The following is a 25,312-nucleotide window of genomic DNA, read 5'->3' as shown; positions in this document are numbered from 1 at the left end:
TTCCCATCCTGGAGAGGTGTTCCATCCTGGAGTGAACGATGCTCACTCTCCCTTGCGCTCTGCCAAGCCCTGAGCTCCAAAGGAAGTGTCTCAACAAGGGGGTCCGTTAGCTTGAGAGCTGGGTAGGACCCCACACCCCACTCCAACCAAGGCCAGTTCCACTGCCATCCATTCTCAGTGTATTTTTCAGGAATGTTAATTAGAAAAGCTTGACTTGAAACTTTTTTGAAAACCACTGCTGTGATATCCTTTATGAGAAATCACCTTGAGAACCTTCTTTGAAGGGAGAGAGAAGCTGGGAATTATGATTGTAGAGACCCCTCTTGGGCCAGGGGTGTCCAGGGGCTGCCCTGGAGGCAGTCTCAGTTCCGTGAGGTGGCATAGGGAATGAAGCCAGATCTTCAGCTGCAGTGTCTGTGGAAGGGCCTGCTCATGGATAGAGTGCTGAGTGCTGTGTGCCTGGTGGGTGGGGTCCCCGGGGCACAGAGGCCCATCCTTAGCAGGGAGATGCAAGCATTCCTGAAACCGGGTGAATGATGGGCAGTCTCTGGGGATCGAAGGAATGGAGGGATTCTGAGTGCAGGGGAGAAAAGTGCCAAAGCTTCTCGAGAGAGTAGCAGGGTTCCCAGGGTTGGGATCTCCCTGGGCAGTCTCCCCGCCTGTGCCCGCCACTAACCCCACTGAAGCCCGTCCCTTCAGGCTGATGCTGGTGGAGGAGGAGCTGCGCCGGGACCACCCCACCATGGCTGAGCCGCTACCCGAACCCAAGAAGAGGCTGCTCGACGCTCAGGTGGAAATTACAATGTCATTTATCTTCTCCGTGTCCCATCCCCATCCATCCCACTGTCCTTCGTGAGGTCACTGCGCCAGCCACCCCGGCCCCATCGCCTCCGTCTCTCCCGTCGTCCTTCGTCCGGCGGCCGTTCCCGGCTGTCCCCGTGACCCCATCTTCATCCCGTCGTCTGTGCCTTCGTCACTCCTAGCAGCGTCAGCCCCCACCCCCCCCCGTGCCTCCCCACCCTGCCTCCCCTGCTCGGCCGCATTTCAGGACCTCCAGCCAGAACCTCAGCCTCTCTGCCCCCAGGCCCGAGTCCTGGCCCTGGCCCCTTCCGGGCTGGCCCCCGTGTAAGTCAGAGAGCAAGGTCTCCCCAAGCGCCTCTCAGGCCAGGGAGCCGGAGGCAGTGCTTCACCAGCGCAGAGCCCCAGGCGCTAGGGGTGCTTGTGTCCTGGGCTCCAGCGGGTGCCCTGGGGGTGCTCGTCACCACTGCTTCCTGGGCCCCTCATTTCTCCTTGTCTTGGACAGCTCGCTAGGCCTCTTCCCAGCTCCTGGGATCTTGAAGCCCACCTCCCGGTCCCACACTCTGAGCCCTCCCCTCCTGCCTCTGTTTAAAGCCCAGGCTGCCTTCTTTGGCCCTGCTCCCCCTCTGGTCCTCACACCTGCCCGACCACCCCAGCTCCCGCCATCCGCCCTCTCTCACCCCAGCCAGCTTTTAGGACTTCCCTCCCGCCCTCTAACCCCTTGTTTCCCTCCCCCCCCAGTTCGGCTCACTTGCCCACCCATGCTTCTCTCTCCTCTGCTCTGACCTCCAGGCTCCCCCCCAGAACCACCAAGGCTCCTGACCCCTTGACCCCACTCTCTCCCCCTGCAGCTCCTCATCAGGTAATTCTCCTGGTTCCGCTTTGACCACGGGCGGAGGACACAGGGGGAGGTGACTCCGGACCACTGCAGGTTGGTCGTGAAGCCCACTCCCTCTGACTCTCCAGAGCCCCTCCCCGGTTCACGGCTGCCCCCCACACCTGAGGACCTCCCCAGATGTGACCCTCCGGACACCTGCACAGACCCATCTTCCCAGGCACTGCCCCAGAGCACTTCCCTGCCACCTCCCAGAACCGTTCAGGGACCCCCTGCCCGCTACCAAGCGCTTTACCCTAGACGCCTGCACATCCCTAGATCACAGCGCCTCCCCACACAATCTCCCCGCACCTCCCCCTGACCCTGCCTCCTCCTCTAACCTCTCCAGTGTATGTCTGTCACCCCCCATTTCACCAAAGCGTCCTTGGGGGTTGGGATGTTGGGGGTAGGGTTTGTTAAGGAGGGGTGGTGACGCTGGGTTAGGGGGGCGCTGGCTAAAGGGGGTGTGATGGCTGCAGCAGGTAGGCTGGGGTTTCCTCTTCCTTCTCCCTCCCTCTGGTTCTGTGGAGAGCCCTCCTTCCTTCCACCCCTCACCTGTTGATCTTCCTCCTTCCCTACATCTGTGAGACAGACAGCATCTGGGGCTCCTATTCAGCCCTGCTGGGTGGGAGTTAAGTGTGTAGTTAATGCAGGGAGACTTTGGGGGGCTTGGAAAGGGTGCCATTCAGATGTCAAGACAGTAAGGGTGAGTGAAGCAAGGAGAAGGATCGAGAAAGGAGACCCTGATGGATGTTAGGACGTGGACGGGCCCACATGGTGTGGGAGTTGGCAGTGGCAGGACATGTCTTCTTAGATAAGATCATGGGCTGGTAGCCATGTTGCTTTCAGGCAGAGATGCTAGGTTGGGGGCTGCTAATGCCATTCACTCCCTTTCTCCTGCTACCCGGACAAAGAATCCTACCTGAAAAGCCAGTAAATGGGAACCTGTCAACCAGTGACATCACTGCTGAGAGGCTTTATTTTCTGCAGGATGGATCTGCAGTGGGCAGTGGCTCCTCACACTGTAATTTTAACTCTCTGCCTGCCCAGCCTCTCTGTCAAATTAGTTAGTGAGCTGAAAACAGATGCTGCCAGGCACCAGGGGACCTCACCATTTAAAGGACTCCTGTGGTGAATTCTTTTGTAAAATGAATAATGGCACCCTAATTTATCTCCTTTCTAAATTTGCATCCCTGGGGGTGTAGGGGGCATGCAGACAAGCAGAGGGAAGGGAGTCTGAGGTTTCCTTCCCCTGCTCTCCCGCCACACTCAGGATGCCCTACTGCACGTGACTTCCTCTCTCACTGACTCCTGGAAAAGTGTGGGAGATACTCAGTAGCTAAGAGGGCAGCTTTGCTTAAATCTTGGGTTTGGGTGACCTTTGAGAGGTGAGGAAAACTAATCCAGGAGCCTCTGCCTGGAATGTTGTTAACGTTTTTAGCAATTTGGTCAGACACAGCTTGGTTGCTAGGCTTCAATGCCCTATATCCCAGGAAATAATCTGGACACTTTTTCTGAACCCCCTTCAGGTATTGGTCCCTCTGCAACTCAACCATTAACATAAAAATTAATTTTATGTCTGTATTTTTAAAAGCCAAATGAGCGACCTGAAGCATAGAATACATGGTGTTCTTCTCCGCTCCCAGCAGAGGAAGAGAAGCCAGAGCTGAGGGGCGGAGACAGGAGTTGGTCCAGGAAGGGTAGGAAGGGGTAGAATAGGACCAGGGGTGGGAGTCCCCCTCACCCTCTAACTGGGAGCCCAGGGTGAGGGAACGAAAGGAGCGTGGGGGTGGAGAGGAGCGAAGTCCTTCTGCTTCCTGGGGACGCAGAGCTTGGGGCACGCTGCGTCTCTGCAGGAGCTCCTGGTCCTTCCTTTCTGATATCAGCGTGAGAGAGAGGCAGCCCTCCCACAGTATTTTTCCCTTCCCACATGACTTCCCTGAATCCCGTTCCTTCACCCCAGTACAGTTAAACCTCTCTAATTTAGAATGTTGTATTTGAGGAGATGGCCACTCTGAATAAGTGACAAAACTGAATGACAGTATCTGTTTAATGAAATGCATGTCTTCAGAATATATACAGTAAGTAGAACTCCATGGACGAGGCTTTTCCACTCCAGGCCCTCAGGGAGCATGTGTTAATGAGTGGATAGGATTGAAAAGCCTGTTTTCTGGTATAGATTAAATATTCCCTCCCACAGACATGTTTCTACTATTAATTTGCTTAGCACATTCTTTCTTCACAGATAAAGGAAAACTCAAGCCCGGTTTTTGTTCAAATTATGAAAAAATTCCAGTCCATGGGGGTTTGGATTAATGAGGTTTTGCTGTACTGCCTTTCCTTGTTCCCTCTGCACTAAGTTTCCACCTCAGGTTGGCGGTGGCCTGGGAGGGGGCCCTGGCAGCGGAACGTGCCAGGGTTAGCTTGGGGGTGAGATAGGAAACTGACCTCTTTTGAAATGGGCTCCTGGTGTGACTCCTGGGGTTGAAGGCCCCAGTTAGGAGTCGGGGTGAGAGTCTCTTCTCCCTGATTCCAGAAGATGTACCTTCTCCTGCAGGTGAGAACAAAGGAGGAGGATGTGGGTGGGAGGGGTCTCCTGGGGGAAGCGGGTGGGACAGTTGGTGGAGTGGGCCAGCTCTGGGGGAGGCCACTGCTTGGGGGCTGGCAGCCAGGCCCCCGCGAAGCGTCTCAATAAGTCCGCGCTCTCCTCTTTGGTATCTTGCAGGAGAGGCAGCTTCCCCCCTTGGGTCCAACAAACCCGCGTGTGACGCTGGCCCCACCTTGGAACGGCCTGGCCCCCCCAGCCCCACCTCCCCCACCCCGGCTGCAGATCACTGAGAACGGCGAGTTCCGAAACACCGCAGACCACTAGCCCACCCAGCATCTCAGACTTCCTCCTCCCTCCCTGTGCACCCCACCCTGGAACGGCACCGACCACCAGGACTGGACGTCGCCGAGGGACAGCGGGATCGCCTCCCTGAACGCCTCCTTGTGGGGCACCAGTCCCCCACCCGCACTGCACCATTTCTGGGAGGGAGAGCGGGGACCCTCAGCTGCCCCCTTTTCCTTCCTGCTGGGGTGCTGTCCCCTGTGACCCCCAGGACCCTTGCCCCAGGACACAGACCCCTTCACTCCGGGGTGCTATCCCCATCCTCTGCCTCATCGTTCCCCTGAGCACTGGGGGACAGACCCTCACCCCCACCCTGGGGGTGTGGCACCTCCAAACTTTCAACTTCAGGGTGATTTTTTAGCAGTAACCAGAGCTGACAATCTAACTCCCCTCCACCGCCCCATTTTGGCCTCCCCTGTCCCCCTTGTTATGGGGAGGGGCCCCAGGTGAGGGGGTCCTATTACCCCTTGATTTCTCAGGAGCGTCTGGGGGGGCTCAGCACGCACAAACTCCTTCTCCTACCACTCTCAAATACTCTCCCTCCCCACCCAGAACCCAGATGGGGTGGAGGGGCCACCGGGCAGGGAGGGGGCGGCAAAGGGGGAATGGGACTTGTCTCCCTTTCTTCCCATACCTGATCTGCTCTTGGCTGGTCCCAGAGCGGGGTGAGGGGGCTCAGGCCCCCCCCTCCCCCAGTGTGTTGGGTGGGGTGGAACTGAGGTTCAGGGGAGGGTTAGGGTTTAGGAGGGGGGTGTATATTGGGGAGGACAGACTAGCTGATCTGCCCTACCCTGACACACACAGCCCCCTTGCCCCCCACCTCTTGGTCTCTACTCCCAGGGGGAGGGGGGAACTTACTCTAGGAAAAGCCATGTCTCTCTCCCCCAGGGCAGGGGGACCTGTGTTGGAGGAGGGGTGTTGGGGGCCCCCTTCCATGACTCTGTCCCCTGGGGGAGGTAGGACAGGGCTGGGCTTCCCTCTCATCCTGCCCCCCCCCCCAATCTCCCTCCATGTCTCTCCCTCCCGCCAGCGCCAGCTCCACAATTTTTCGGTGTTTCTCTGTACATAGCTCTCTGGCGGGATAGGGGAGGTAGGATGGATGGGGTTTGGGGTGGGTCGGTCATAGGAGGAGAGAAGGTCCTCCTTGGCACCCCCTCTTCCCTGACTGCTGTCCTCTACCCAGCCTTGCCCCCTCATCCCTTCTTGCGTTTGGTATTGAGACTTCTCGGACTCCACCCTTCTTTCTTTTGTATGGACAGTTCCCCTTCAGCCCCATACCCCTACATACAGACACCCAGCCGGGGCCAAATTTATACTTATATAAAAGTTGTAAATATGTGAAATTTTATCCCTGTGCCCTTCCTTGCTTTCCCAACCTCAGACCCTACCCCTGGACCTCCTTTCCTCTCTCCTTTGGCTGTTGTAATTATCTGGGATTTGTACTGTACATATCCGGGGTGTGTGTGTGTGGGCTGGGGGCAACCCCTCTGTACAGCGCTTCCTGGCCCCCTCCCCACCACGATTCCCTCTCCCCCAATAAGGGTAGGGAGATGTTCTTCCTACCTGTTTTATTTTGTTTTCTCGTTCTCCCTCCCCACCCCACCCCACCCCCAGCCTACTCTCTCCCCCACCACTGCCCCTTTTCTTCCACTCCCAGCCCCATTTCCTTTTTTTCTGGAGTGTGTGGTGAAACAGAAAAATCATGTTTAATAAACGGAGATTGTTCTTTTATCGCGGTGCTGACTTTCCTAGTCTCGGACCTCCGGGAGGATCAGCATGGTGACAGGAACTGCTTTTTGAGAGGAAGCTGACAGCTTGGGAGAAATTCTGTATCCTTTTGTGACGCCATAGTCTTGGCCCTAGAATATCGCTCTCCCAACTAGCAAGATTGTTTTGAGTAGGGGTTTTTGCACAGGCCAAATTTCCCCCATGTGTCTCACCACTGCGCCACTTAACCCCAAGAGAAAAGAGGTTAAGGAACAGCAATATCTGATAAAAAAATTACAAGTGTACATCTACATGTCCCTTAAAAACAATTACCTAGAAGTGAAGATTATTTCATTGTTGGTTAAAGTGCTCCCGTACGGAACGGAGGAAAGAACTTGGTGCCTCAGCCTTGTGGAGTCGGCCCCTGAGCCAGCACTTGCCGTCTCGGCTTCCCCTGAGGAAACGATGGGAACTACCTCGCTGGTGGCGGGTCGGGGGAGGGGGCGTGGGATGGAAGGTGATGCGAACAATACCTAATACGCTAGGTGCCCTCTTAATCTCAGCACCTATCGGGGGCAGGCGTTACATTTAATCACTGGCACGGCTCACTGGTCGCGCCCTCGGTATCGCCTGCGCATTCTCATCCCTTCTGCGGCCCCGGCCGGGTGTACTGCCTCCCGCCAGGACCGCCTTCTCGCCGGCGTGACCAATCGACGTGAGGCTTGTAGGCCGGCGCCCTCCGATTGGCTGCCTCCCTGGCCCCGCCCAACTCCCCGGGGTCCGCTTCCGGCGGGGAGGAGGCGGCTTCCGGCCGAGGCGGCGCGGTTGCTGCAGAGCCGCTCTGGACGCAGGACCGCGTGTGTACCCGTGGGGGCGTGGCGGCAGGAAGGGCCAAGTGGCTGGCGCTCGCGGTCCCTGGGTGCCTGCCAGGGAGTTGGACTCTGCGGGCACGTGAGTTGGGGAGCGGAACGGTGGGAAGAAGCCGACCGGGCCGGCGGGATCCGGCTCGCGGCTGAAGGACCTCCTCCTCGCCACAGGCCCTTCAAGTTCAATCCCCGGTTGGTGTTTTGTTGTGGTTTGTTTTCGTTTTCTTGGCGGGGGAGTGTGTGGGACTGTTCTGCCCGCACCACCGGCTACCGAAAAGTTCCACACGTTGGGGTGCAGCGGAGGCGGACGTTGCTTGGGGAGATACGATTGTCTTTATCCACAGCTTCTGTGACCCCTGCTTTCCTCCACAGCCCTCGTCGCGCAGGGGTTCTCCCCCGCCCTCTCACCTCCTGTACCCGACCTTCTGGGGTCTCTTTCTTCCCCAGGAGGCCATGGATACCTCGACGCCTTTGCCTCCTGTAGCCCCCTCCCCAGCCTGCAACCCAGCCCCACGGACGATCCAGATCGAGTTCCCTCAGCACAGCTCTTTGCTGCTGGAGGCCCTGAACCGCCACAGGCTGGAGGGAAAGTTCTGTGACGTCTCTCTCCTGGTGCAGGGCCGCGAACTGAGGGCCCACAAAGCAGTGTTGGCCGCCGCTTCTCCCTACTTCCACGACAAACTACTTCTGGGGGATGCACCGCGTCTCACCCTACCCAGCGTTATCGAAGCCGATGCCTTCGAGGGGCTGCTCCAGCTCATTTATTCGGGGCACCTCCGTCTGCCCCTGGATGCTCTCCCTGCGCACCTTCTTGTGGCCAGTGGCCTGCAGATGTGGCAAGTGGTAGATCAGTGCTCAGAGATCCTTAGAGAACTGGAAAACGCAGGTGGTGGGATTTCATCCCGAGGAGCAGCCCCTTTCCACACACTTCTTTCCACCACAGGAGGCTGGTGCATCCGCTCTTCTCCTTTCCAGACCCCGGCACAGTCTTCTGCTTCTAACCAGAGCTCGATTGGAGGGGAGGGGAGTGAACTGGGAGATATATTACAGCTTCAGGTTGAAGAGGAAGATGAGGAAGAAGATGAGGAGGACCAAGGGTCAGCAGCACCCTGTCAGACTCCTCAGCCTCAGAGAGGATCAGGGAGTTTTCCTCGCCCTCCTGTATCCCACCCCCTGCCCACATCCACTATTCCTTGCAGACTTCCAGAGGGCGAGAGTGCCCCACCTGAGCCTCCTGCTCCTCATACTGCATTGCCCCCCAAAATCTTCTACATCAAGCAGGAACCCTTTGAGTCCAAGGAGGAGATAGCTGGAGGTGGAAGTCAGTCTGTAGGAGCAAAGGAGGAGACCAAAGTGTTTCCAGCAGGGAACACTGAAGAGAATGGAGAACTAGGGTTCCTACTTCCCGCAGGAGCAGGGACAACATCTGGAGGAGGTGGTCCATCCTGGAAACCAGTGGATCTTCATGGGAATGAAATCCTATCAGGGGGTGGGGGACCTGGGGGAGCAGGGCAGGCTGTGCATGGGCCTGTGAAGCTAGGTGGTGCACCCCCTGCAGATGGAAAACGCTTTGGTTGTTTGTGTGGGAAACGCTTTGCAGTGAAGCCAAAGCGTGACCGGCACATCATGCTGACCTTCAGCCTTCGACCCTTTGGCTGTGGCATCTGCAACAAGCGTTTCAAGCTGAAGCACCATCTGACAGAGCATATGAAGACGCATGCTGGAGCCCTACATGCCTGTCCTCACTGTGGTCGCCGGTTCAGAGTCCATGCCTGTTTCCTTCGCCATAGGGACCTCTGCAAGGGTCAGGGCTGGGCCACTGCTCACTGGACTTACAAGTGATTGCTAAGGCCATATTGCTAACTTTCAGGACAAGGGAGCCACTACTGCTGATGGATACTTATTACCCCTCACTACCACAGTACCCTAATCCTGTATCTTGATGTTGGTGTTGGTGGTTTTTCCTTGGCCATACCTCGTAGCATGCTACCAGGGATTGAACCTGCACCCCTGCAGTAGACAGTGCAGAGTCCTAACCACTGGACTAGCAGCAACGTCGTATCTTGTTAATTATTCCACAAGGATAGATATATTATGGATCTCTTCTTGGGTGTGGGCCTCAACCTGACAGATTTGAAAACCTGATTTCTCATTTCCAGGTTTTTGCTAACTATCCTCCGGGAAACTGGTTTACAGGCCCTAGACATACTGATCAGTTGCCTGTAATTGATCCTTTCATACAGGAAACTGGATTAAATTTCAGATTAGAAGTTTTATTTGATGAGAGAGGAGTTAGAGCAAGAAAAATTATGATAAATGTTTAATTCAGTCTCTATGAGAAGTTAAGGGAGCTGGTCTCCATCTAGAGATGTGTTTGATTCAGAATTCTAGTAATCCAGAGACTAAGCTCTAAGCTTTACTTTTCCCTCATCATTGCTGAAATTTTATGAGTAAAGGTCTTCTTATATACTTTTCTTTTGTTATGATTTTCTGGAAACCCTTCAGTCTATAAATTACTTTCTCACCAGTAGGTACTTTTTCAACACCTTTATTTTGTATGTTGTAGTTGAGCACTTTAACAAATTGAGAATTCCGTGAGTCACTTAGAACCCTCTTTAATAGAGGTATTCCCTCCACAGTCTGTGCCTCTTGTCTACCTTTGACCACCACTTATCACTCATATTGATCACAGGGACTGAAATGTGATCAGTGAACTCAGGAGATGGCCACTGACCTAAAAATAAAATACTCTCAGGGTAGTGCCACTGCTCTGAACAAGAGGCCGAGGTTAGAGGGACTCAGGGCTGAGATGGCACATGCTGAAAACTAGAGAAATAACTGCACAGTGGGACCATACCTCCTCCCTGTCCATCCTCACCCACGTTACAGCCCCTTGGTCCACACATAGAAGGGTAGATATTGGAATGGGGAGATTGTCGTAGTTTTCCTTATTTCTTCAAATAAACTTTGCCATGAAATCTAAGCTAACTATGAACTGAATTGAGTCATTTATATGGGAGAGAACGTGTGAAAAGAGTTGCAAAGACCTGGATGTATTCCTTATGCAGCTGGGTTATGTCAGTGGGGGAAGAATCAGATAATCTCTTTCATGCTGATGCAGAGAACACAATCCTGGACATTGGTGGACCAGATTCTCAGTCCTCACCTGCCTTTTTTGTTTTGAGGGGTGGGGTGTTATGTACCTTCTAACTGGTTCTTTGTTTTTTTGTTTATTATTTTAGAGATTGTTCACATGATTTTATAATGTTGCCTCCTGACTTCATATATTATGTGTATTGTTTGGTTTGTTCAACATTTATTGCAAAGCGCTGTACTCAACCCTGACTTACACTCTTAACCTTGAAGAGTTTGCAGCTACTACCAAAGCTAGACATAATGACAGTGTGGTATAGTAAGTCCATGATGGGGGACAGTACAGGCTACTGTAGTGGCACAAAGGAAGCTGAGTAAAGAACCTATTATAGATCACCAGAGGTTTCACAAAGACCTCCGTTGCCAGAGTGTGGCAGTGGGGATAGGTGGCCGAATTGATGTGGAAATGGTGAGCATGAGAACTGTAGAGGCAAGACTGGCAGCCTTTGCCAAAGCAGGTACCTCGGAAGTTATTAGGTATGGAGCCTAAAGGGGCTAAAACTATGACTGTGGCTGAGAAGGTGAGTTCTAGCTGGGATCTGTCAGTCTTTCTAAAGAGCCATCCCCACTATTAGGACTGTGACCACACTGGGTACAGGGTCAGGGATGGAGGCTGCCACCCTTGGATCTACTGCCATGCCACCCACCTGTCATTCTTTGGCGCACATTCTGTAAGTGGGTGTATCTGTTGGCCAGGATCCTTGGATTGCAAGTAATGGAAGCTGGCTCTGACTAGCCTTATCAAAACAGGAGTCTGAAGGATGTAGAGTGGCTCCTGGAACAGAAGGAAGGGCTAAAAGACCAGCCTTTGGAAGGATGACACCTGGGTCAGCTCCGGGGCTTCAGGGAGCAGAAACGGGGGGTTTCTTCAGGTCATATGTTTTAGGAAGACCCAATCAGTCTTATGTCTCGTGTCTCTTGTCTTAAGATGAAATTTCCAGGAGTGGACTCTGCCTCAGGGCCACCCTCCGGCCAGAGCACCGTGACCATGCATTTCACTGAGGCAACAAGTCCTGGAATCCTCAAGGGTAAATTGAAGTTCTGGGACAGAAGAGTGGGGAAGGGGGCCCACCCAAGAACAGAGGTCCACCCATACAGTCTCCACTTGTTGCCCATCTCGGGATCTGTAAAGCTTCAGGTATACCTGGCACTTGATAGATGTCTAGACATACAATAGAATTGCCTCCTCCCGCTCCTTATTCCACACAGCTCTTTATTACTTCCTATGAAGCCCATTAAAACTCCATGTTAGAATTTTTTTTATCAAGTTATTAGAATTATAGAGAAATTGGGTTCCGTGATGAAAGGTTTTGGTTTAAACTCACTTAAACGTGCACTTCTCTGCATCTGTCTTATCCTTTTTATAGTGGAGGACATGTCCCTTCTACTGTCCATGGCTAGGCCCCTTGCCAGAGCCTTTGCTCTTTTAATTATCCTCTCTATTCTATATCTTCACTCTTCTGTCTCTAGTTTCTCATTAATAGTTAATATGTTCATGGGATTGTGAGAATTAATACATGTAAAATGCTTAAAACAGTGCCTTGTACTTAGTAAACTCAATAAATGTCAGCTGTTATTACAGACTGAGAGCGTCAGTTCCCCACACTCAGGGATCAGTTCTCTCAGGGAGCATTTACATCCATAAAGGGAAAGTGTTTTCAACTAAAAGGGAAATGAGGCATACAGCACTCAGTAAGGATTAGATGTTATCATTTTAATTACTGCCTTTCTCATAAATGCTAGTTTTTCAGGGCTCTTCCCCTGTCTTCTAACTTGATACACTCCTGGATGATTTTTATCCACTTTGCTGAGTTAAAGCATTTAAATACTGCTGACCCTTAGTTTTATATATCCAGTTTTCCTAACCCCCAAACCACTTAGATTCTTCCCTCTTTATTCCTTCAACAATAAGCATCTACTGTGTACTGGGTACTGATGAGGAAAGCAGAAAGTATCACAAGGACTTGGGCCTGGGTTTTCGCTTTAAGAGACAGACGTTTAAACCATTGTGTACATACTTCATGGATGAAATACAACAGGCAATAAGATGGAGAGCAACAGGAAAGGAAGGTATACTGTACATATTTACCTAGTATGCAAAGCAAAAGAAAGACCCAGACTGTTGCCCTAATGGTCCAGGAGCGAGTGACAAGAATGAAGAGAGAACATGAAATCTGGTGCAAGGGGTCAGGGGACCTGTGGCTTCTGCTGGACTGAGTGCAGAGTCTACTCTCAGTCCAGCTTTTATTCGTAACTGCAGACTACAAGACTTTCTCAGATCTTATCTTTCTCAACACACGTGCCGTATCAGTCACATACTCCTAAACATCATGGACTACACTAACACAGTCCAGATCTCCTTGTGTTTACCCCAGGCCATTCCCTTCCTGGTCTCGGGAGCCATTAGCAAGTGCACGGGCAGCGTTCATGCCTGATGCGGACTAGGCGTTCCAAGGTCCATGCTTTCACGATCCCAGTCATAATCCCTTCTGGGTCTGACCCTGGGGTTTGTAACAAGGCTGTAATTCTAAGAAAGACATGAAAAATAATCATCAATATAGTTTCTTAATACATGCTGTTTTTCCAGGTACTATTTCTGTGAAATTTCTCAAGGCTGTGAAAGTACATTATTGGGAATTCCCACTACACCAGACATGCAAAACAGGCCAAGGAGAGTGGTTCCAGTTAAGTGTTCAGCAGATGTAAAGGCCAAGGAGGAGCTAGGAGGTGTATTTGATGAGAGTGGGGACCTGGAGAGGAATGAAATGTTGTCTTAGTCCATTCTGGCATCTCTAACAGTACCACAGATGTGGTGGCTTATAAACAAAAGAATTATTTCTCACACTTCTGGAGGCTGGAGTCTTAAGATCAAGTGCCAGAAGATTTGGTGTCATGAGGACCTGCTTCCTGACTCATATATCTTGCTGTATCTTCACACAGTGGAAAGAGAAAGGGAGCTCTCTGAAGTCTCTTTTTTTATAAGGGCACTAATCCCATTCATGAGGTCTTCACCTTCATGACCTAATCTCACCAATGCCCAGCCTTGTAATAACACCACTTTGGGGATAGGATTTTAATATGAATTTTGGGGAGCATAAACATTCAGTTCATTGCAGATGTGATTGAAGAGGTGGACTGGACTATATGGAGCCTTGATTATGATAAGGAATTTGGATTTGATCCTAAATGCATTGAGAAGGCAATAAGGAATGTAAAGTAGGGAAATAATGATCTTTTCACATTTTAAAGAGATGGGCTTCCCTGGTGGCTCAGATGGTAAAGAATCTGCCTGCAGTGCAAGAGACTCGGGTTCAATCCCTGGGTCAGGAAGATCCCTGGAGAAGGGAATGAGTACCCACTCCAGTATTCTTGCCTGGAGAATTCCATGGACAGAGAAGCCTTGTGGGCTTCAGTCCATGGGATTGCAAAGAGTTGGACATGAGTGAGTGACTTCACACTTTCACTGGACTTCCCTGGTGGTCCAGTGGTAAAGAATCCATCTGCCAATGCAGTGGACATGGCTTCCATCCCTGGTCCAGGAAGATCCCACAGGCCTCGGTGTTGCTAAGCCTGTGTGCCGCAGCTATTGAGCCTGCGCTCGGCAGCAAGAGAAGCCATGGCGATGAGAAGACTGTGCACCTCAGAGAAAGCCAGAATGCAACAACGAAGACTCAATGAAGCCAAAAATAAATTTTATACAGAGGGCAAGAGCGGGAGCAGGGAGACCGATTAGGCTATTTCATTAGTGCAGACAAGAAGTGAGTAAAAGCAGATATGGAGAGAAGGAGATGGATTAAAGTTACTATTTTTCGAGGTAGGACTGACACACAGCATTTTAACAGCTTAATACAGAGATTGTGGGAAAGTAAAATACCAAGGATGATTTCTAGAGTTTTGGCTTGAGTTAGAGGCCATTTAATGAGTGGGAGACAGGAATAGAACTTGGGAGTGATCACAAGCAGCTGGATGTATTGACAAGTGTTCTTCTAGACAAGGGGGTGGCAAACTTATTCTATAAGGGATCGCATAGTAAATAGCAGGCTTTACATACCAAGAAGCAAAATCAAGGATATACAGGTACGTAAATTAAGGAAAACAAATTTCCACAATTTCTTTGTATTTATTAACAACATTCAAAATAATAATTGAGTACAAATTTTTGTTGTACAAGTCAGCTGCTTAATTGGGGATCAAAATTACTGTTTCCTAGGACTTCCCCGGGGTGATCCGGTGGTTAAGACTGTGCTTCCAGTGCAGAGGACATGGATTCAACCCCTGGTAATTAGAAGCAGTGTTTCCTATCATTATAATCAACTGCAAATGTTCATCTGTTAGTGCTGATCTATAATGAGATTTTTTATATTTGATCTTTGAAAATGTCTTCACACAGGTAATACTGCCAGAACTGGTATCAGTCTAAGAGCATGTGATTTTAATTGAGCATATTCATGACTTGAAAGGTATTTATAGAGTTCTATCATGTATATTCTCTAGATACTTGCCTTTTATCATATCATTACATTGTCAATTCAGTTCAGTTTAGTTGCTCAAGTCGTGTCCGACAGTTTGCAGCCCCATGGACTGCAGCAGGACAGGCTTCCCAGTCTGTGACTAACTGCCGGAGTTTGCTCAAACTCCTGTCCATCGAGTTGGTGATGCCATCCAACCATCTCTTCCTCTGTTGTCTCTTCTCCTGCCTTCAATCTTTCCCAGCATCAAGGTCTTTTCCAGTAAGTCAGTTCTTTGCATCAGGTGGCCAAAGTATTGGAGTTTCAGCTTCAGCATCAGTCCTTCCAATGCATATTCAGGACTGATTTCTTTTAGGATTGACTGGTTGGATCTTCTTGCGGTCCAAGAGACTGGAGTCTTTTCCAACAGCACAGTTCAAAAGCGTCAATTCTTCAGCGCTCAGCCTTCTTTATGGCCCAACTCTCACATCTATACATGACTACTGGAAAAAACATCACTTTGACTATATGGACCTTTGTCGGTAAAGTAATGTCTGTTTTTTAATATGCTGTCTAGGTTTGTCATAGCTTTTTTTCCAAGAAGCAAGCGTCTTTTAATTTCACGGTTGTAGTCACTATCTGGAGTGATTTTGGAGCTCAAGAAAATAAAGTCTGTCACTGTTTCCATTGTTTCCCCGTATATTTGCCATTAAGTGATGGAACTGGATGCCATGATCTTAGTTTTTTGAATGTTGAGTTTTAAGCCAGCTTTTTCACTCTCCTCTTTCACTTTCATCAAGAGGCTCTTTAGTTCCTCTTTGCTTTCTGCCATATGGGTGGTGTCATCTACATATCTGAGGTTATTGATATTTCTCCCAGCAGTATTGATTCCAGCTTGTACTTCATCCAGTCTGGCATTTTGTATGATGTACTCTGCATGTAAGTTAAATAAGCAAGGTTACAATATACAGCCTTGACATACTCCTTTCCCAATTCGGAACCAGTCTGTTGTTCCAATTCCAGTTCTAACTGTTGCTTCCTGACCTGCATACAGATTTCTTAGGAGGCAGGTAAGGTGGTCTGGTATTCCCATCTCTTTAAGAATTTTTCACTGTTTTCCACATTGTCAATTAAGCACATCCAATTGAAGGATAGGTGGAGGCTCTCCAACTGTACAGTTAAATGAAATATAGGAATTTCCTTTGCACTTGCACTGAGGTCTGAAAAATATTGCTGGAACCGTAGTTTGAGTTCAGAATATGTAGCTGTTGCAAATTTGTGTGAGGATGGAGATCTTGCTTCTTGTTCTGAACTCTACCTGCAATTCAGACAACTTTAATGATTGTGCTGAGGTTTATTGATATGTTTCCATATAAGCTCTTTTTGCCTTTTAAGAAATGGTACCACGTCTACAGCCTGTCCACTGATTGATGTGTGGATGAACAAAAAGAGGTATTTATATACAGTGGAATGTTACTTGACCTTAAAAAAGGAAGAAAATTCTAACACATGCTCCAAGATAGGTGAACGTTGAAGACACTATGCTAAGTGAAATAAGCCAGGAACAAAAGAAAAAATACTGTTATGATTCCACTTATATGAGGGACTTAGAGCAGGCAAGTTCATAGAGACAGAAAGTATAACGGTGGTTGCTAGAGGCGGGGGAGAGCAGGAAAGGGGAATTATTGTTAAATGGGTACCTAGTTTCAGTTTGGATAGATGAGAAATGTTCTGCAGATTGATAGTGGTGATGGTTTCACAACAACGTGAATTATTTAATGCCACTGTACACTTAAAAATGGCTTAAATTGTAAATTTTGTTAGGTATATTAGCCACAATAAAAAGTAAATGAACCCTTAGTGACCTAATGGATCTAGACATTGAGCGTCAGTGGTGGCTAATACCGTAAAAAAGAAACAACCAGACAATAAAAATATGTTGCTTTTTAAAAAAAATTATTTATTTTAGTTGGAGGCTAATTACTTTACAATATTGTAGTGGTTTTGCCATACATTGACGGGAATCCACCATGGGTGTACATGTGTTCCCCATCCTGAACGCCCCTCCCGCCTCCCTCCCATCCCATCCCTGTGGGTCATTCCAGTGCACCAGCCCTGAGCACCCTATCTCATGCATCAAACCTGGACTGGCGAACTGTTTCATATATGATAATATACATGTTTCAATGCTATTCTCTCATATCATCCCGCCCTCACCCTCTCCCACAGAGTCCAAGTTCAGTTCAGTTCAGTCGCTCAGTTGTGTCCGACTCTTTGCAACCCCATGAATTGCAGCACGCCAGGCCTCCCTGTCCATCACCAACTCCTGGAGTTCAGTCAAACTCACATCCATTGAGTCAGTGATGCCATCCAGCCATCTCATCCTCTGTTGTCTGCTTTTCCTCCTGCCCCCAATCCCTCCCAGCATCAGAGTCTTTTCCAATGAGTCAACTTTTTGCATGAGGTGGCCAAAGTACTGGAGTTTCAGCTTTAGCATCATTCCTTCCAAAGAACCCCAGGACTGATCTCCTTTAGAATGGACTGGTTGGATCTCCTTGCAGTCCATGGGACTCTCAAGTCTTCTCCAACACTACAGTTCAAAAGCATCAATTCTTCAGTGCTCAGCTTTCTTCACAGCCCAACTCTCACGTCCGTACATGACTACTGGAAAAACCATAGCCTTGACTAGATGGACTTTTGTTGGCAAAGTAATGTCTCTGCTTTTGAATATGCTGTCTAGGTTGGTCATAACTTTCCTTCCAAAGATAAGCCTCTTTTAATTTCCTGGCTGCAATCACCATCTGCAGTGATTTTGAAGCCCCCCAAAATAAAGTCTGACACTGTTTCCGCATCTATTTCCCATGAAGTGATGGGACCAGATGCCATGATCTTAGTTTTCTGAATATTGAGCTTTAAGCCAACTTTTTCACTCTCCTGTTTCACTTTCAAAAGACTGTTCTATACATCTGTGTCTCTCCTGCTGTCTTGCCTGTAAGGTTATTGTTACCATCTTTCTAAATTCCATATATATGTATAATATGTTGCTTTTGGAGAACACTACCACCACCTATTAGTCTAACCGAAAGTATGGAACCTGAATATGATCAAACCTCAAGATACAACTACCAATTCACAGATGATGCAGAAGGCAGGGAAACATGTTAAGCCATACCACAGTGATGCAGTCAGCAAAATTAAGACTGTACGAGACTCTGGGAATTAGACAACTAGTTTTCTTTAAAAATTGCAAGGGGAAAAAAGGGATGGAAGGAAACCTGCAGTTTAAAAGATTTTAAAAGACTAAGTAATCGTAATGTGTGGGCCTTGTTTGGATCATGGTTTTTTATTTTTAAGATTAAAAAAAATATCACCTTTATGAGACAACTGACGTTTGAAGATATCAGAAATTATTGTTAAAAATTTAGTTGTGATAATGGTATTGTGAGTTTAAAAAAAGAGGGAGCCCTTTCCTTGGTTATTTACAGAAAAATGCATGTATCCATAGAAGTAGACTGAATAAAAATGCCAAATATACATATGCATTCTAGAGAATTGTATTAATTATAATTTTTGTATATATAGTCACTTTTTTTAAAGATTGAGAAATAAATTTGGAAATAGTTAATGCACATTAAGAGCATCTAATCAATCACCAACTTGATGATGAGTTTGAACAAGCTCTGGGAATTGGTGATGGGCAGGAAAGCCTGGCATGCTGCAGTCCATGGGGTTGCAGAGAGTTGGACACAACTGAGTGACTGAACTGAACTGAGTCAAGAATCTTGTTTTACAAGCACATTCTGGTTGGTGTTCTGGTCAAAGTTAATAAAACTTTCTACTTGACCCTTAAAATAATTCATTGCTCTCTTTATTGATTTAGAGTGATCTCCAGCATATATTGCCGAGTGTAAAAAGCAAAGTGCAGTATATTAATACATAACATGCTATGTTTTGTATGAGAGACAGTAAACAGAGACATTACTTGGCCAACAAATGTCCGTCTAGTCAAGGCTATGGTTTTTCCAGTGGTCATGTATGGATGTGAGAGTTGGACTGTGAAGAAAGCTGAGTACCAAAGAATTGGTGCTTTTGAACTGTGGTATGGGAGAAGACTCTTGAGAATCCCTTGGACTGCAAGGAGATCCAACCAGTCCATTCTGAAGGAGATCAGCCCTGGGTGTACATTGGAAGGAATGATGCTAAAGCTGAAACTCCAGTACTTTGGCCACCTCATGTGAAGAGATGACTCATTTGAAAAGACTGATGTTGGGAGGGATTGTGGGCAGGAGGAGAAGGGGATGACCAAGGATGAGATGGCTGGATGGCATCACTGACTCAATGGACGTGAGTCTGAATGAACTCCAGGAGTTGGTGATGGACAGGGAGGCCTGGCATGCTGCGATTCATGGGGTCGCAAAGAGTCGGACACGACTGAAAGACTGAACTGAACTGAACTGAACTGAAATGAGAGGAAATAAAAATAAGAAAGGTATAATATTTGCTTATATTTGCAAAAATAAGCACTCCTAGGATAAGAAGACAGTAAAAATGGGAAAAGAAATTGAGGTAAGGACAGAAATGACCATATGTGCTTTAAGACTCCTGTAGGTGTACTTTGGGGTTTTTTGCTTTTGTTTTGCTCTATGGGGTTTTAGCTGTGGCATTCAGGATCTTTCTTTTGTTTTTTCAGTTTTGGCATGCAGGATCTTTCTTTTGTTTTTTTTAGTTTTGGCATGCAGGATCTAGTTCCCTGACCAGGGATCGAACCTGGGCCCCTCCCTTGCTTTGGGAACATGGAGTCTTAACCACTGGACCAGAGTCTTAACCACTGGACCACCAGGGAAGTGCCTGTGTGTTTTTGAATTATGTAATTTAATTACCTAATCAAAAAAATTTTTTTAATTCTTTCAATTTGAGAACAAATGGACTGAACCATCTCAACTTGGCAATATAATCACAAAGAGAGTTAGTTCTGAAGACTTTCCATTCTTAATGGGATGTACTCTTAAGGACAAAAAAATCCCTAACTAAAATTTTAAACTTTTAAGCCCTTGTATGTGAATTTTTCTTAAGCTTTAAACTTGTCTCTGAAATTATGTTGTTTGAAGTATTATCAATATAGGAATTTAAAGAATAAAGTATTTTCCAATAAATCGGTCAAAAGACATGGTTATATTAAAAGTAGGACCAATCAGTGTTTTTATTTGTTTATTTTGGGCTATGATGGGTCTTCATTGCTGTGTGAGGGTTTTCTCTAGTTGCTCCAAGCAGGGGCTGTTCTTCCTTGCAATGTGCAGGATTCTTAATTGCTGCAGCTTCTTGTTGCACAGCCCAGGCTGTAGGCACACAGTAGTTGTGGAAATTGGGCTTCGTTGCCCTGCAGCATGTGAAACCTTCAGGGATCGAACCCATGTCCCCTGCATTGGCAGGTGCATTCTTAATCACTGGACCACTGGGGAAGCCCCTGAGGAATCAATGCTTTTAGTATAAGAGAAAAGATACACAATTATATAACCAAGGAAACCCACTGAAAATGTAATAATGTTTAAAATGAAAAATCAGGAGGAAATTACGAGTTTCCAAATACATCTTTTCTGGTCTTGTCCACTGAAATGGACTAGAAACAATGAGCAACCCTAGTGCCTACTAAAATAAAGCATGGCTTGTTGAAGAAATTGCTGTTTCCACATCTAGAAGTAGGCATTTTTCAAAGTGCACCTGGGACACCTTTTTATGTTAGGAAGCAAGAAAACTTTAGAAGATAGAAGTTTGTCATGTCAGAAGAACCCAGGAGCCTACATGAACATGTCCCCACTGAACAAAGTTATCACAATCTCAGTAACTAAAAGAATAATGATCAAATTGAACACATTGGTTGAATGAAATTCATTATTTTATGATAATACTCAAAATGAGAATAAATTAAGAACTCTTCACTCATTGCCATTTGGGGTAACTTTTAAAACTTTTGCTTTGAAAATTGGTAATTAAAGGGAAAATTGTTATTGTTTAGTCGCTAAGTCATGTCTGACTATTTGCAACCCCATCGACTGTAGCCCACCAGGCTTCTCTGTCCATGGGATTTCCCAGGCAGGAATATCGGAGTGGGTTGCCATTTCCTTCTCTTCGGATCTTCCCAACCCAAGGATCAAACCTGTATCTTTTGGTTGACAAGTGGATTCTTTACCTCTGAGACACGTGGGAAGTCCAAAGGGAAACTATTAAGCATTATTTTGCCCTTCCAGTAAAAGTTTATTTTAAGAAAACCACATAGTCCCAGTTAATGAAGAAAACCTTCACAGAATTCTTGTAAACAGTGTGAAGGAAACAATCAGAAAAACAATTTAACAAACTCCAGTGAAATTGTTGATTCAGGCAAGGCTTATCAACTGGTTTTAAAACCAGATGATTGATTGTAGTAAACATTCATATAGAGCCACCACAGAGATAACTTTCCAATCTCAAGAGGGAAAGCATTAATTGTATATCAGATGATCAATCTTAGTATCACTAGTGGCTGAGCATGCGTCTCTAATGGACTGCAATATTCACAGCAATGTAATAACAATATGATTTTATTCTTCTTAGTATCTCGTATTCTAGTTGAGGCCTCCCTCAGAGGATTTAATTCATTCCTAAAAACATGTTAGATAGTGAATTTTTAGGCAGGGGGAGTCTGTACATCATTGTTCTAAACAGAAAAACATATATGTATATATATTCCCAGCACATCTAGAAGCCCCAACCAATTTCTTTCAGTACTTGAAACACTCTAATACATATATGTATATAACAATCAAGCAGGTTTTCTGCTTAAGATAAAGCCTTTAAAACATACACCAGCTCTCTAATTGTTCAACACTGAATTAACTCATTAATGACTTTGTGCAGTAACCTTTAGGGTACAAATCATGTTTTCCTTTTAACTGTAACAAATGTGCACAGTAATGTAAGAACAGTGAAACAATACGTTAAAGACACACAGCCATGCTGCATGCAGGCAGGTGGGATCTTAGTTCCCTAACCGGGGATCAAATCCATGCCCTCCGCCTTGGAAGTGTAGAGTCTTAACCACTCGACTTCCAGGGAAGTTCTGAAAACTGGGTACCTTGGTAATTATGGGTAACAACAACAACAAAAATAAACCAGAAAATGAAAATTACTCTCTAGGTCTTTTTAGGTTGGCTGTGTCTTGAGAAAACTTCAGTGTTTAACCAGGCCATTTACAACTCTGTCTCAGCCTTCACTTTCAGCATCTGAGACAGGCGCCTTGTAAGTGATACCTGCCCTCTTCAAGATTTCCCTGCAATTTCCTACATGACTTCTAGGCTAAAAATGTGGATCTTTTATTATGGCCCAGCTGGGGAAACACTGACTCTACTTTGGAAGAAAGGAAATTCTTCACCAGAAGAGTTGCAGAACCTGGCTAATATGTACCAGTAGGAATTGGGAGCATGTACCAAGGAAAGGGGATCTTAAGGGTGCTGAAACAAGAAGATTGGAATATAAGACTGGATAATAAAGGATATGTTAACTAAAAAAAACACTCTCCTGTGACTTAGGATTTAATATCTTGGCAAAGACACCTGGAACTGATCCTAGTACATCACTGAGAAAGCTCCTTGAAGACTCGGGAAGGCAACACCCCATAGTGAGAGAGGAGGAGATGCTAGAACTTCCTTGGAAAAGTTAAAATGTAGACATGCTAGAATAAATTTGCTTTACTGTCAGAGCATGTAGGACTTCTCTGGCAGTCCAGTGTTAAGATTTTGGGCTTCCAGTGCAGGGGGAGGGTTTGATCCCTGGTCAGGGAACTTTGATCCTGCATACCATGGAGCATGGTCAAAAATAACTAAAACAAAAAAGGGCTGCTTTATCAGCAATCAGAAATGGAAATTTAAAACAAGAACTCATCAGTTGACTGTGTTTCCTGGAGGCCAGAGGCCACTCCCCTCAATAAAGCAATAAGAAGTCTGCTAGAGAAGAGCACTGACATTGTTGAGATTATCGGTAGTAACTGTTCTTTGAAAGCTAGGATTCATTCCAGAGGAGGCTGATGTGGAACTGGAGTCCCTAGTGTCAATAGAGAGATACAGTTTTGAAAGAGGAGAGGCCCTGACTTAATTGTCAGGGGCAAGGCAGGTGTAATTACCATGATAGGCAGCAAAGCATGATGGAAACTAGAGGGAAGAGGCAGATAGAGGTCTGTGTCAACAGCTAATAGGTCAGGGTATTCCCGCTGCAAGGTAGATAGGTAGGACATTACGCAACCTACATAGCCAAAACAAAAAGATCAAGAGTGAATGAGCCAAAGGGTGATGTTTGCTACTGAAGAGAAGAATCATGATCCCTCACTCAACTGACAGATCAAAGCCAGTTCTCAGACCCAGAGAAGACTGAATTATCTTGAGGAAAAACTCTAGGACAACATACTAGAAGTTCCTCTAATCCTAATGGGACCTATTGTAATTTATTAAAGGAACTGTACATAGGAAAAAGGAGGAACAACAGGATCTTTTAAGAGATGTGGATTTTAGAATCTGAACTAACAGTGGTATTAGGATACCAAAGCAACATCATGGCATCCGTAGTAAGTGGTATAGGGAAGCTGATTAATAAATGGAGTCCTGGCCTAAGTATTTCTCACAGTAAGTCTCATGGGTCTATGGCAAAACCCTCTGATGATATCAGTAATTCCCAAAAGCATAGTTAGAAAGGACCTATTTAGACTCTGGTAGAACCCTCCTAGGAGTTCCCTGATCTGTGGAGTAAGAGCCATAATGGTAGGAAAAGACAAGTAAAAGCTCCCAAAGCTATCGTCTACCCCCAACAAGCCAAGATCAATTAGAAGTAGTTTTGCATCCTACACAGAGTGGCAGAGATTAATATCGTCCTCAAATAACTTCAAAGAATGTGGTGGTTATATGGTTATATTTCCTTTTATTTTTTTCACTTCTATGGTTCCTATTCATTGGAAGGACTGATGCTGAAGCCGAAATTCCAATACTTTGGCCACCTGATGAAAGAAATGACTCATGGAAAAGACCCTGATGCTGGGAAAGACTGAAGGCAGGAGGAGAAGGGAACAACAGGGTGAGATGGTTGGATGGCATCACTGATGGACATGAGTTTGAGCAAGCTCTGGGAGTTGGTGATGGACAGGGAAGCCTGGCATGCTGTAGTCCGTGGGGTCACAAAGAGTTGGACATGACTGAGCAACTGAATTGTAACTTTAAGGGCTCCTGTAAAAACCAGATTGATTATGGCGGATGGTGATGGACTATTTGATAATCCAACATCGCCTCTGGCTCTTGGTATATTGCCTTTATCTTTAAGTATTTTTATTTATTTATGACTCTGCTGGATCTGGCGGTGCTGTTGCTGTGCGAGCTTTTCTCCAGTTGCAGAGAGCAGGGGCTACCCTCTAGTTGTGGTGCACGGGCTTTCGAGTGCAGTGATTTCTCTTGTTGCAAAGCACAGGCTCTAGGGTGGAAGGGCTTCAGTAGTTGCAGCACGTGGGCTCAACAGTTGTGGCTACTGGACGCTAGAGCACAGGCTTAGTTGCTTTGAGGCGTGTGGGGTTCTTCCCAGATCAGGGATTGAACCTGTGTCCCCTGCACTGGCAGGCAGATTCTTCACCACTAAGCCACCAGGGAAGCCCTAGTATATGGCTTTTGACCTCATAATTATATTTTTTCCTATCTCTATCAGCAAGGAAGATCAGAAACAGTTTACATTCACATAGAATAGACTTCGGTGTCCAGTCGTGGTCCTTCCCAGGGCTCCTCCCTTGCACCCCCTCATGCTCTCTCTGTCACAGTATAGGCTAACATGGCCTTGATTATCTGGATATTCTCCAGAATATTACACTGATCCTCGAAACTGAAAACATCTTACACCAGGGAGTAAGAAGTACCCTGGACGCTGCCATAAGATACAAGTATACAGGAAGTGAAGAGATTAACTAAATACAGATTCAAGGGTATCTCATATTGGTGCACAATTAGGAGTCCAATAATTCTGGACATGATAAACGTTATTGCTGATGTGGAGAAAGCTTTAGTGGTCTCAGAAGATCAAACCAGCTATAGCATTCCCTTAAACCAAAGCCTAATCCTCAGCAAAGCCCTAACTCTCTTCAGTTCTGTGAAAGCTGAGAGAGGTGAGGAAGCTGAAGCTTGAAGCCAGCAGAGGTTGGTTCGTGAGGTTTCAGAAAAGAAGCCATCTGCATGACATAAAAGTGCCAGGTGAAGCAGCAAGTGCTGATGTAGAAGCCGAAGGAAGATCTGCACAAGCTCTAGCTAATTCATAGAAATGGCTGTGCTAAATGAATAGCCTTTTCAGTGTAGACGAATACCCTTACACTGGGAGAAGAAATCCATCTAGGATTTTTATAGCTGGAGAGGAGAAGTCAGTGCCTGGCTTCAAAGAACAGGGTGACTCTTGTTAGGGGCTCGTGCAACTGGTGACTTTAATTTGAAGCCAGTGCTCATTTGCCCTTCTAAAAACCATAAGGCCCTTAAGTATTGTGCTAAATTTTTTCTACCTATGCTCTATGAATGGAATAACAAAGCCT

General features: G+C 47.0%; 2 protein-coding genes across 2 annotated transcripts in view; both read left to right on the top strand.

The window, feature by feature from the left end:
* SYNGAP1 (synaptic Ras GTPase activating protein 1) overlaps positions 1-4,544 on the top strand; it is a 28,232-nt gene extending 23,688 nt beyond the window's left edge. The window contains exons 18-19 of the mRNA XM_052648116.1: positions 700-790; positions 4,398-4,544. Of these exons, the coding sequence (XP_052504076.1) occupies positions 700-790; positions 4,398-4,544 (238 nt within the window). The remainder of the gene's footprint in view (positions 1-699; positions 791-4,397) is intronic.
* A 2,645-nt stretch (positions 4,545-7,189) lies between these two features.
* On the top strand, positions 7,190-9,460 carry ZBTB9 (zinc finger and BTB domain containing 9). The gene has a single exon (XM_052648142.1). It carries the CDS (start codon positions 7,589-7,591, stop codon positions 8,975-8,977), a length of 1,389 nt encoding a protein of 462 aa, XP_052504102.1. The 5' UTR covers positions 7,190-7,588; the 3' UTR covers positions 8,978-9,460.
* The last annotated feature ends 15,852 nt before the right edge of the window (positions 9,461-25,312 follow it).

This window comes from Budorcas taxicolor, chromosome 11, assembly GCF_023091745.1.
Source record: "Budorcas taxicolor isolate Tak-1 chromosome 11, Takin1.1, whole genome shotgun sequence".
Classification (NCBI taxonomy): Eukaryota; Metazoa; Chordata; class Mammalia; order Artiodactyla; family Bovidae; genus Budorcas; species Budorcas taxicolor.
The sequence above is the reverse complement of the archived record's forward strand: the minus strand, read 5'-3'. Positions and strand labels throughout refer to the sequence as shown.